The sequence below is a fragment of the Mytilus californianus genome, unplaced genomic scaffold (genome assembly GCF_021869535.1).
Source record: "Mytilus californianus isolate M0D057914Y unplaced genomic scaffold, xbMytCali1.0.p SCAF_3, whole genome shotgun sequence".
In the NCBI taxonomy this organism is placed as follows: domain Eukaryota; kingdom Metazoa; phylum Mollusca; class Bivalvia; order Mytilida; family Mytilidae; genus Mytilus; species Mytilus californianus.
Genome location: NW_026262679.1, coordinates 120,902,105 through 120,916,388, shown reverse-complemented (window position 1 = coordinate 120,916,388; position 14,284 = coordinate 120,902,105). Strand labels below are relative to the sequence as shown.

Sequence of the window (14,284 nt, the reverse complement as noted above, 5' to 3'; positions counted from 1 at the left end):
ACTGGCTAAGCTGGTTCTAACATAAATTATTTCTGATCTATATAAAGAAACAGCAAATACTAATATGGCAGGAGATACACATCAAACAGGGTGTGTAAATTATTGTACGACCGCAAAAATTTTTTTAGGATCGTATAATGGTATGATGTCGTCGTAGTTGTCTGCGTCGTCGTCCAAAGACACATTGGTTTCCAGACAATAACTTTAGTTTAAGTGAATGGATCTCTATGATATTTGTTAAGAAGGTTCAATATCACAAAAGGAAGGTTGGGATTGATTTTGGGGATGATGGTCCTGACCGTTTAGGAATTAGGGGCCCAAAAAGGGGCCTAAAACAAGCATTTTTATATGACAAAAAAAAAATTTTGCAGTCGTATATTGGTATGACGTTGGGACGTTAGTGTTGTCGTTGTCCAAAGACACATTGGTTTTCGCACTCTAACTTAAGTTTAAGTGAATGGATCTCTATGAAATTTTACCAAGGAAGGTTGGGATTGATTTTGAGGGTTATGGTACCAACAGTTAAGGAATAAGGGGCCAAAAATAAGCATTTTTATTGTAACTTCCAGACATAACTTGTGTGTTAGTGTATGGATCTCTCTGACATTGTACCACAAGGTTCCATATCACAAAAGGAATGCTGGGATTGATTTTGGGGGTAATTGCCTCAAAATTTTAGGAATTAGGGGCCAAAAAAGGGGCAAAAAACAAGCATTTTTCTAGTTTCATGACAATAACTTGTGTGTAAGTGTATGGATCTTTCTGAAATTTTACTACAAGGTTCCATATCACAAAGGGAAAGCTGGAATTGAGTTTGGGGGTAATTGCCAAAACGTTTAGGAATTGGGGGCCAAAAAGGGGCAAAAAAACACATTTTTCTAGTTTCGGGACAATAACTTGTGTTCAAGTGTATGGATCTCTCTGAAATTGTACTGCAAGGTACCATACCACAAAGGGAAGGCTGGGATTGATGATGGGGGTAATTGCCTCAAAATTTTAGGAATTAGGGGCCAAAAAGGGGCAAAAAACAAGCATTTTTCTAGTTTCAGGACAATTACTTGTGTGTAAGTGTATGGATCTTTCTGAAATTGTACTACAAGGTTCCATATCTCAAAGGGAAAGCTGGGTTTGAGTTTGGGGGTAATTGCCCTAAACGTTTAGGAATTTGGGGCAAAAAAGGGGCCAAAAAACACATTTTTCTAGTTTCCAGACAATAACTTGTGTTCAAGTGTATGGATCTCTCTGAAATTGTACTGCAAGGTACCATACTACAAAGGGAAGGCTGGGATTGAGTTTGGGGGTGATGAATCATAAGGGGGTTCAAAAAATTTGGGAGGGGGATTTTTTTTTTTCCTTTTTTTTCTTTTTTTCCTTTTTTTTTTCTTTTAAAATTTTCCATTTTAAGTTGGTTATTTCTGATTTATATTTAAAAGCAAATGATAATGATATGGTAGGAGATACACACCAAACATGATGTGTTTAAATTATTATATAATAAGTGTTGTGCAATAGCAAGAAATTTTCAATTGCACAGTATTGCACAATAGGAAGAAATCTTCAATTGCACAGTATTGCGCAATAGCAAGAAATCTTCAATTGCACAGTATTGCGCAATAGCAAGAAATATCAAATAGCACAATATTGCGCAATAGCAAGAAATTGTCAATTGTACAGTATTGCGCAATAGCAAGAAATATTTAATTGCACAGTATTGTGCAAGAGAAGATACTTCGTATAAATTGATTATTTCTTGACCAATTTCAATGGGGTTTTATTCTTGAATTCTTGGGGTTTTTTAATATGCTGAATCATACCGTGTATTCAGTTTTTGGATTTTGGGCCCCGTTTTTTTAAATTGGTCCACATTGAGGTCCAAAGGGTCCAAAATTAAACTTTGTTTGATTTCATCAAAAATTGAATTATTGGGGTTCTTTGATATTCCGAATCTAACCGTGTATTTAGATTCTTAATTTTTGGTTCCGTTTTCAAATTGGTCTACATTAAGGTCCAAAGGGTCCAAAATTAAACTTAGTTTGATTTTAACAAAAATTGAATTCTTAGGGTTCTTTGATATGCTGAATCTAAACATGTATTTAGATTTTTGATTATGAGCCCAGTTTTCAAGTTGGTCCAAATCGGGGTCCAAAATTAAACTTTGTTTGATTTCAACAAAAATTGAATATATGGGGTTCTTTGATATGCTGAATCTAACCATGTATTTAGATTTTTGATTTTTGGGCCCCGTTGTCAACTTTGTCCACATTGAGGTCAAAAGGGTCCAAAATTAAACTTTGTTTGATTTCATCAAAAATTGAATTCTTGGGGTTCTTTGATATGCTGAATCTAACCATGTATTTAGATTTTGGATATTGGACCATAATAGGTGAATGTCCAATTTAAAATTTTTAAGTTCTTAGACCACATTCATTCTGTGTCAGAAACTTATGCTGTGTCAAATATTTAATCACAATCCAAATGCAAAGCTGTATCAAGCTTGAATGTTGTGTCCATACTTGCCCAAACTGTTCAGCGTTCGACCTCTGCGGTCGTATCAAGCTGCGCCCTGCGGAGTATTTTATTCTAGTTTCATGACAATAACTTGTGTGTAAGTCTATGGATCTTCTGAAATTGAACTACAAGGTTCCTTATCACAAAGGGAAAGCTGGAATTAAGTTTGGGGGTAATTGCCCAAAACGTTTAGGAATAAGGGACCAAAAAGGGGCCAAAAATAAGCATTTTTTCTAGTTTCCAGACAATAACTTGTGTTCAAGTGTATGGATCTCTCTAAAATTGTACTGCAAGGTACCATACCACAAAGAGAATGCTGGAATTGATTTTGGGGGTAATTGCCTAAAAATTTTAGGAATTTGGGACCAAAATGGGGCAAAGAACAAGCATTTTTCTAGTTTCAGGACAATAACTTGTGTGTAAGTGTATGGATCTTTATGAAATTGTACTACATGGTTCCATATCACAAAGGGAAAGCTGGGTTTGAGTTTGGGGGTAATTGCCCTAAATGTTTAGGAATTTGGGGCAAAAAAGGGGCCAAAAAACAAGCATTTTTCTAGTTTCCAGACAATAACTTGTGTTCAAGTGTATGGATCTCTCTGATAATTTCGAATTTTTGAAAAGTTTCAAGAAGAAATCTTCAATTGCACAGTATTGCGCAATGGATTTATAAGATCTTTGACCACATTTTATTTTGTGTCAGAAACCTATATTATGTCAAAAATTTGATCACAATCCAAATTCAGACAGTATCAAGCTTGAAGATTGTGTCCAAATTTGCCCCAACTGTTCAGGGTTCGACCTCTGCTGTCGTATCAGGCTGCACTCAGCGAAGCATTTTATTATATTTAGTTTGTAAACAGATTTACTAAGTAAGATCTTTTGAACATGTGAAAATATAGAATTTGGTTGGAGTATACCTTTATTTACACTGTACTTCAATGTGACCTAAATTTCCATGAAACAATATAAAAAAACAGCATTTACGGCTAACCATGTGGACTTTGATAAGGCAACTACCAAGAGTAGTAAAAGATTTAAATGTTATATGGACATAATATTTACCTGTGCAACATAGAAAGGTACATCTGTGTATTGACAATGCTTGTTTTCTATGAGTTCCTAATCTAATAATGTTTATTATCTGTATAGGATTTACAGCCAGCTAAACACAGGTGTAACATGTTGCGAGAATCTTTGACGTCCAGTGATTGGATAAGGTAATTATAAAATAGAAAGCACACATTATGTTAATACACATAGTGAGAAATAAATAGAACATTTTTTTTTATAATTATAATGGTAATATATGAGGAAAAATTAGCTATTTGTGACATATGTGTACAGAATTAATAATTATTGAAGGATGTTTTATTAAAAACAACTATATTTTGCATAAATATAAGTTAAATACATGCTTTCACTTCTACTATTAGCTGGTTTTATCTATAAAAACAGTCCCCAGATGTGATTTAGTGTGTATATACCCCTAGAACTGACTACTGGCCATAAAATTATGGGTACATGAAACTAATGTCATGGTTTACTGCAATCACTGGGTCTTATGAAAATGTTTATTATAAGGTTCACTCTAAAATACAAAGTACATGTATCTTGGAATTATGTAATTGATGCATTAATAGGGGTAGAACAGCCTTTAAAAAATATGTAGGTCAATTTCATGCTTCATGGTTTAGGTTTTAAATTTAAGTAATTAAAAAGGAAAGTATGTATTTGAATGCATATGTTGAATGAAGTTTGTTTGCAAATCTCATCAAAGGAGCTGGTAGCCCCAGTGTTCTTTCTATATTCAAACTGGGCTTTAATCTTTAGTTTCACTTCCACAACATGTTTTACTGTTATCAGTGATTGCTAATTTACATTGACATGTACAATAGTGAAGACCATAACTAAATTTTAAAAGTAAAAAATAAACAGGCAAGGTTAGAAAAAATTAAATAACATGTAACAAGAAATTTCACACAGAAAGGCTTATTTGAACATGTAAAAATCTTTCCTATTTATAAAATTGTCTGTTACAGAATGGATACGTGGGAATGTGAGCAGCCATCTTGGTCAAGAACAGCTTTGGTTTTGAGACACCACCAGGCTATTTTAGATGGTGCAGCAACAAACAATACAAATAATCCTGCTCCATCAAAGAGAAGACGGAGAGAAGTTAATAGAGATTACATCAATGAAGGTTAGTACTGCTCCATCAAAGAGAAGACGGAGAGAAGTTAATAGAGATAACATCAATGAAGGTTAGTACTGCTCCATCTAAGAGAAGACGGAGAGAAGTTAATAGAGATTACATCAATGAAGGTTAGTACTGCTCCATCTAAGAGAAGACGGAGAGAAGTTAATAGAGATTACATCAATGAAGGTTAGTACTGCTCCATCAAAGAGAAGACGGAGAGAAGTTAATAGAGATTACATCAATGAAGGTTAGTACTGCTTCATCAAAGAGAAGACGGAGAGAAGTTAATAGAGATTACATCAATGAAGGTTAGTACTGCTTCATCAAAGAGAAGACGGAGAGAAGTTAATAGAGATTACATCAATGAAGGTTAGTACTGCTCCATCAAAGAGAAGACGGAGAGAAGTTAATAGAGATTACATCAATGAAGGTTAGTACTGCTTCATCAAAGAGAAGACGGAGAGAAGTTAATAGAGATTACATCAATGAAGGTTAGTACTGCTTCATCAAAGAGAAGACGGAGAGAAGTTAATAGAGATTACATCAATGAAGGTTAGTACTGCTTCATCAAAGAGAAGACGGAGAGAAGTTAATAGAGATTACATCAATGAAGGTTAGTACTGCTTCATCAAAGAGAAGACGGAGAGAAGTTAATAGAGATTACATCAATGAAGGTTAGTACTGCTCCATCTGAGAGAAGACGGAGAGAAGTTAATAGAGATTACATCAATGAAGGTTAGTACTGCTCCATCAAAGAGAAGACGGAGAGAAGTTAATAGAGATTACATCAATGAAGGTTAGTACTGCTCCATCAAAGAGAAGACGGAGAGAAGTTAATAGAGATTACATCAATGAAGGTTAGTACTGCTCCATCAAAGAGAAGACGGAGAGAAGTTAATAGAGATTACATCAATGAAGGTTAGTACTGCTTCATCTAAGAGAAGACGGAGAGAAGTTAATAGAGATTACATCAATGAAGGTTAGTACTGCTTCATCAAAGAGGAGACGGAGAGAAGTTAATAGAGATTACATCAATGAAGGTTAGTACTGCTTCATCAAAGAGAAGACGGAGAGAAGTTAATAGAGATTACATCAATGAAGGTTAGTACTGCTTCATCTAAGAGAAGACGGAGAGAAGTTAATAGAGATTACATCAATGAAGGTTAGTACTGTTCCATCAAAGAGAAGACGGAGAGAAGTAAATAGAGATTACATCAATGAAGGTTAGTACTGCTCCATCAAAGAGAAGACGGAGAGAAGTTAATAGAGATTACATCAATGAAGGTTAGTACTGCTCCATCAAAGAGAAGACGGAGAAGTTAATAGAGATTACATCAATGAAGGTTAGTACTGCTCCATCAAAGAGTAGACGGAGAGAAGTTAATAGAGATTACATCAATGAAGGTTAGTACTGCTCCATCAAAGAGAATACAGTGTATACACAAATAATAACAATATATAATATATAAATCTATTGATATTATCTTAACAATACATCTTTTTATTAGGAAGCAATTTTTTTTTTAAATATACAAATATAAGATAAAGAGTAAAGCAGTCTGAACACCGGAGAGAGAGAGAAAGAGAGTGAGAGAAAATAGTGTGGTGAGTTTTCAATACAATTCATCTAGACATTGAATTCTATTTTAGCATAGTAAATACAGCATTTTCATTTATAACATGTATAATATTAAATTTAAAGTGTATACATTTTTGTACTTAACTAAGTAATCTATTAAAAATGTTCCATTCTCTGTGAAACTGATGTTCACATTTGCTTTTCATAGCAATATTTTTGTCAATTGCATACACATATTTCATCTTCTCTTTTACTGAGTTTATTGACAGTTTTTTTTTAAAACATCTGGTATTATAAACATATTGCTTTATGGTAAGAAAAAGAGTATTTTCTGCATTGCCTTTTGATATTTTTGCAATGTTACCAAACAAAAAAACTTCTTTTGTAAAAAATACACTAACTCCATTGGTCAGAAACCAATTTTCAATCTGTTCTAATAATATCTGTGTATGTTCACAATCCCAAAATAAATGTTCTAATGTTTCAATTTCTCTATTACAAAATGTACAATTTGGATTATCATAAATCTTAATTTTATGAAGAAATTTGTTTGTAGCTAAGATTCGATGATTGAATCTATACTGCAGCCACTGTAACTTAGTATTATTTGTGACAACAAATGGCATTTTATAAATTTTTTTCCAATGATTTTGATCAAAGCCAAAAATTTCAGTCCATCTTAACTGACTAGTGGGAACACTTTTATTTTTATTTAAAACAATATACATATCTTTAGATCCTTTTGAACTTTTAACAAGTCTTTTAATAGCAGATGGAATTAAAGGTAGTTCTAATTTGTGATTTTTTCCCACAAATGATTTTGATGCTTGATGTATAGCAGATATAATACTATTATATCTCATGAAATTCACATTTATCTGATACATTTCTTCTAATTCTTGATGAGAGAAAAAAGTCCCATCTTCATTTACAATATCATTTATAAATCTTATACCATTTTCAAACCAATCTTTATAAAAAATAGGTTTATTTGCTACCTTTATATTATTGTTAAGCCAGATTGGACTAGCAAGAAAGCATTCCCAACTGTCATATTCATCTTTTTCTCTGAGAAGTTGCCATGCTTTCAGAACATCTTGCCAAAATTTATTTTTTATATTTTGTTGTAATTTTTGTATATAAACACTTCCACAACCATAAAATTTTTCAAGTTCTACATGAACATTTGACAAAAAAACATTCTGCCATTTGTTATCTGTTTTAAATAATCTCCTTATCCATGTACACTTCAGTGCTAAAATAAATGCACTAAGATTTATCATTTTGAGTCCACCATCTTCAATATCATTTTGTAAAACATCTCTCTTTATTCTATCAATTGGTGAACTCCATATAAAATTGTACATAAGTTCAATAACATTTTTTAAAATATCATCACTTGGATTTGGTAAGGATATAAACAAATGATTTAAAATAGGCAATATCAATGTCTTTACAACAGTAATTCTACCAATAACAGTAAGATTTCGTTTTGACCATTGTTTGATTACACATTTTATTTGTACAATTTTTTCATCATAATTAATTTTTACAATTCTATCAAGATTACCATCAAAGCTTATACCTAATAACTTAAAACATGTTTCTCCCCATGTAAGGTTTCTATTTTGGCATAATACCTCATTACTATACTTTTTATTTCCTATCCAAATAACTTGTGTTTTAGAAAAATTAATATTTAAACCAGATATATTTCCAAACCAATCTAATTCATTTAATGCTTCATTCAAAGATTCTTCTTTACCATCTAAAATAAGAGATGTGTCATCAGCAAATTGTGAAAGTTTGTGCTCAGCTTGAGCAACTGTAATGCCATTTATTTTATCATTATTTCGTATTTTTAGTGCTAATATTTCAGCACAGAGAATAAAAATATAAGGCGACAAGGGATCACCTTGTCTACAGCCTCGTTCTATAGAAAAAAATTCTGATAGATGTCCTCCCTGATTAACAGCTGATTTAATATTGTTATAAAAAACTTTAACCCAATTAATTATTGATTCTCCAAAATTGAACAACTTCAAGACACTGGTTAAAAATTCCCAAGAAATTGAATCAAATGCCTTTTCGAAATCTATGAGCAATAAAAGTCCTGGAATGTCTTTTTCCTCAGTAAATTGCATAATATCATAAATTAAACGAAGATTTTCTCCAATATATCTCCCACTAATAAATCCAGTTTGATCGAAATCTATCAGTTTATCTAAAACTGTTTTAAAGCGTTTTGCTATAACTCCAGAGCCAATTTTATAAACTGTATTTAATAAAGATATAGGTCGCCAATTTTTTAAGAAATGTCTAGGTTTATTTCCTTTCGGCAGGCATGTAATTATTCCTTGTTTTTGCGTAACAGATAGTTCACCAATCTCAGTACTGTAGTTCAAGGAGTCTACAACAAAAATTTTTAAATCTTTCCAAAAAAATTTAAAGAACTCTGTGGAGAAACCATCAGATCCTGGTGTTTTATTATTTTTCATATTTTTCAATATCAAACCAGCTTCTTCAATTGTTATTTTACCTTCAAGATTATTTTTCTCATCATCAGTTAATTTTTTAAACTTTATATCTTTCAATCCTTCCTCGAGTTTACTAAATTTATCTCCCTTTGACTGATCTTTATTCTTATATAAATTTTCATAAAAAGATTTCACTTCTTTCAAAATATCTTTTTGTTTTGAAATAACATCTCCATTTTCTTTTTCTACTTTTGGTATTATCTTATTTGTAAAATTTTTTGATTCTAGCCCACAAAAATAGCTAGTAGGTTTTTCACCCTCTTCTACCCATTGTATTCTTGATCGAATTATTTTCCCTTTAATTTTTTCTTTTCTTATATTTTCTAATTCATATTTTTTATTTTCCAAAATCTTTATTGAACCTTCATCTACCTTTTCTTCCAAAATTAGGATTTCATTTCTAATATCTTTCTCTTGTTTTTCTTTTACTTTTTTCTTATAACTTGAATAAGATATAGTTTTGCCTCTAATTTCCATCAACATTGTCTCAAGAAATAAGTGACTGTTAATATTAAAATGGAGATCTTCATTATTTATGTCTTCAATTCTATCTATATCATAAACAGGTGTTACATATTGTTTTTTAACTTCTACTATTTTTTCCTTAACAATCTTTATATATTCTGGATCATACAATAATGAATTATTAAATTTCCACAATCCTCTACCTCGATCAAATGGATTAAATTCTAGATTTAATATAACCATAGAATGATCAGAGCGATAGCTAGGCTCAATATTACAATTATTCAAACAGCATAGTAAATTTTCAGACAAAAGAAAAAAATCTAGCCTTGCTTGTTTAAAGGGGGTTCTTTTTCTCCATGTGAAACGTTTCAAATCTGGGTAAAGTTCTCGGAAAGGGTCAATGAGACATCTTTCCTCAATGATTTCTAAAACTTTTCCCCGAGCATTTGGGTTATTTACATGTAAATAGTTAAAATAATCTATATCAGGGTTGAGAACAAGATTAAAATCACCACATATCATATAGCTATCATTACCAAAATCATCTATAATTGACATAATTTGATCATAAAAAATTGGATTATCTATATTTGGTCCATAAATAGTTACAAGTGTAAAATGTAAAGTATCAACAACTAAGTCTAATACTAAATAATTGCCACCAACATCTTTTTTTTCTTTTAGGACCTTAAACTCAAAGTTGTTATTAAACATAACTGCTACACCTCTTGAATTTGAACTATATGATGAAAAAAAACTATCATATCCCCACATAGCTCTTATATTATTTTCATTTTCACATAAGAAATGAGTATCTTGTAAACAGTAAATATTATAATTCTTTGTTCTTAAATAGTTAAAAACATCTCTTCTTTTAACTTTATCTCCCAAACCTTGGCAATTAACAGTTAATAACTTCAGGGCACACATGATATGATGTCGATAAATACACTAGCACATAACATGACCGTAAAAAATTGTAATAGTAATATCTGATTATTCTCCATATGTATAAAAAATACTAAAGAAAAACATTTCACCAACATATAGAAGCATAAAAAATGATAAGTAGGAAACTCACCATAAACTAAACCAAAACAAAATGTAATGGAATGATATTGCAGAAATGCAATAATTAATTAAAAGAATAAAGGACTGGAAAGAAAAAGATAGAGATAAAAACAAAAATTTAGCATCAAGATGGCAGACATTTTTTATTAAATTAATGTCAAAACAATAGTTTTTTGCAGTATAATTGTTCTTTCAATTTTATATATCCTGTATATGACTTATCAGTTATGACATAGTCAACTATTTTACAAAGTGGAGACAACTTTTGTAGTATTAAGATTTGTCCCATGAAAATAAGAAAAACACTTTTAAAAAAAAAAATTAAAATTCATCAAGACATAATGTACATGTAACAATGAAAGTCATATACTAAGTTAACTACTTATTTCCTTTGTCTCAATCTAAGAAAAATGTCATCAAAAATATTGAACTTCAGCTGTAGACCATCAGATATCCTTCCATATACACCACAGTTGAAGTACCATACGTCGCTGAACCATTCAGTCTCATTTAGTCTTTTCATCAATTCAATGTTTCTTTTGGAAATGTCATCATAAAATCTTACATGGTCTTGTAAATTCTTCTTTTCTCGCATCACTCTTCGTTTAACATCGCTACTAAATAATCTCACAATTAGAGGCTTTGGTCCTAATTTGTCAGATGGAATTCTATGGATGGCGAAAACATCTCTTTCCTCAAGTTCTACATTCATGTCCCTTTTCACTTTACTTATAAAGTCCGCACGCAGATCTTGTCGCTCTCGCCATGGAAAGTTTATAACTCTTATGTTGTTTTTGCGAGAATATTGTTCATTATAGTTGCTGCTGGTAATCGCTTCTCTTGTCAGTCTTTCATTTTGGTGTAATTCTTTCTTTGTTGCAGATAGGCTTTTCATAGCTACCTCAGCTTTCTCCCTCAAGTTCTCATTTTCAATTGATAATGCATCTATTTTCTCTTGCATTTCCCCTTTAACTTCTGATACTTTTTCATCAATTTTTGTCTCTAATGATGAAGTAAATTCTTTAAATAAATTCTTCACAATAGATGTTACAATGACTTCCAGATCACTTGACTTAACAAGATCTTTTGTTGCATTTTCAAGGTCTATCTTTTTTAATCCACCCTTAAGGTTTTGTTTAATTTCATCTAAGTCCCTTTGTATACTAATTATACCAGTCAGATCAACACTTGTATTTGATTCATTTGACACTTCAGAGTGAGTTCTTTTTGGTTGTTTATTAGGTTTTTCTGTTTTTTCTTTGTCAACTTTATCTACTTTGGCAGCTAGTAAAGTCTGAACAGTGTTTCCACATTTTCCACTTTTATTCACAGATCTGTTACTTGTAAGGCTATTGCCTCCAGGCATGTTGTATTAAATCCTTTGTGATCAAGTAAATATAATCAATAAATAGGTGAACACTTAAATCCAAATAATGGTTTTCTGTAAATATCACAAAAGTTCCACCAAATTTTTCTCATAAGTTGGCATCCAATGATTCAGCAAATTGTTATCTATCAGTCTATCCACTTTTTATCATGCAACAATTCATATAAAACACATAAAACTGCAAAAAACTGGGAGCTGACTTTTCACAGTGTTTTCAGCTCGGCAGCCATCTTAATTCTTCTTAAATTTACAAATTAGTAGTGTTGGGGAATGTTGGCGTCACTTCTATCAAACAGGCCCTTTAACAATCTCAGAGTAGAATGATCTTGTTACTATTGTATAGCGTTACGAGAACTATATGCTACTCTCCCTAGTCTGCTACAACGGAGTCTATCCAAGGTCTATGACTGAAACATCCTCCCAGCTGCATCTTATTTCAATTCTTTAAAGTAACTTTGCCCCCATGTATAATTATAGACGAGGTTCTTACCACACTCTTTGGTAACTACAAAGATGGATATCTTACTGTACACATTGCTTACTCTTCAAGGTCATTGCTCAATTTTTGGGTTCCTTATAGATGAATGCAACTGGCCGATTCTTTTATATTGTTGTATATACTATACAGCCTAGGTTTTCTGTAGGTCTTCTTTAAGTTTCTTTGGTTTAACAATTCATCAAAATGAGAATGTTGTGGATAGTCTATTAAATTCTTTTTGTCCTGACTGTATATACTCTGAGTCTAGCATTGTTGAAAAATCTATATAATGGCGTATAGTGTCTGGTTTTCCTATCTAATACCAATTTAGATGACTTTAAGTTCCTAGAATCCAAGAACTTAAACTCGTCATGAAACTTTAAACTTTTTCATGTCTTCAAAAATTTTAAGGATAGTACTGCTTCATCAAAGAGAAGACGGAGAGAAGTTAATAGAGATTACATCAATGAAGGTTAGTACTGCTCCATCAAAGAGAAGACGGAGAGAAGTTAATAGAGATTACATCAATGAAGGTTAGTACTGCTTCATCAAAGAGAAGACGGAGAGAAGTTAATAGAGATTACATCAATGAAGGTTAGTACTGCTTCATCAAAGAGAAGACGGAGAGAAGTTAATAGAGATTACATCAGTGAAGGTTAGTACTGCTCCATCAAAGAGAAGACGGAGAGAAGTTAATAGAGATTACATCAATGAAGGTTAGTACTGCTCCATCAAAGAGTAGACGGAGAAGTTAATAGAGATAACATCAATGAAGGTTAGTACTGCTCCATCTAAGAGAAGATGGAGAGAAGTTAATAGAGATTACATCAATGAAGGTTAGTACTGCTCCATCTAAGAGAAGACGGATAGAAGTTAATAGAGATTACATCAATGAAGGTTAGTACTACTCCATCAAAGAGAAGACGGAGAGAAGTTAATAGAGATTACATCAATGAAGGTTAGTACTGCTCCATCAAAGAGAAGACGGAGAGAAGTTAATAGAGATTACATCAATGAAGGTTAGTACTGCTTCATCAAAGAGTAGACGGAGAGAAGTTAATAGAGATTACATCAATGAAGGTTAGTACTACTCCATCAAAGAGAAGACGGAGAAGTTAATAGAGATAACATCAATGAAGGTTAGTACTGCTCCATCTAAGAGAAGACGGAGAGAAGTTAATAGAGATTACATCAATGAAGGTTAGTACTGCTCCATCAAAGAGAAGACGGAGAGAAGTTAATAGAGATTACATCAATGAAGGTTAGTACTGCTCCATCAAAGAGTAGACGGAGAAGTTAATAGAGATAACATCAATGAAGGTTAGTACTGCTCCATCTAAGAGAAGACGGAGAGAAGTTAATAGAGATTACATCAATGAAGGTTAGTACTGCTCCATCTAAGAGAAGACGGAGAGAAGTTAATAGAGATTACATCAATGAAGGTTAGTACTACTCCATCAAAGAGAAGACGGAGAGAAGTTAATAGAGATTACATCAATGAAGGTTAGTACTGCTCCATCAAAGAGAAGACAGAGAGAAGTTAATAGAGATTACATCAATGAAGGTTAGTACTGCTTCATCAAAGAGTAGACGGAGAGAAGTTAATAGAGATTACATCAATGAAGGTTAGTACTACTCCATCAAAGAGAAGACGGAGAGAAGTCAATAGAGATTACATCAATGAAGGTTAGTACTGCTTCATCAAAGAGAAGACGGAGAGAAGTTAATAGAGATTACATCAATGAAGGTAAGTACTGCTTCATCTAAGAGAAGACGGAGAGAAGTTAATAGAGATAACATCAATGAAGGTTAGTACTGCTTCATCAAAGAGAAGACGGAGAGAAGTTAATAGAGATTACATCAATGAAGGTAAGTACTGCTCCATCAAAGAGAAGACGGAGAGAAGTTAATAGAGATTACATCAATGAAGGTTAGTAATGGTTCTAAAACATATCTGAAGAAGGATTTGTTTTTTAATTTTGAACATCTCAACATTTCATTATTTATTGTTCTGTGTGTACTGGATAAAGATAATTAGAAAACATGTTGATCCAGT

General features: G+C 32.1%; 1 protein-coding gene across 3 annotated transcripts in view; it reads left to right on the top strand.

Moving 5' to 3' along the window:
* Positions 1-14,284, top strand: part of LOC127735988 (nicotinamide/nicotinic acid mononucleotide adenylyltransferase 1-like) — a 42,292-nt gene that overhangs the window by 3,663 nt on the left and 24,345 nt on the right. For all 3 annotated transcript variants that reach the window (XM_052246484.1, XM_052246486.1, XM_052246485.1), the window contains exons 3-4: positions 3,661-3,728; positions 4,551-4,711. In XM_052246484.1, coding sequence (XP_052102444.1) covers positions 3,661-3,728; positions 4,551-4,711 — 229 coding nt within the window. The remainder of the gene's footprint in view (positions 1-3,660; positions 3,729-4,550; positions 4,712-14,284) is intronic.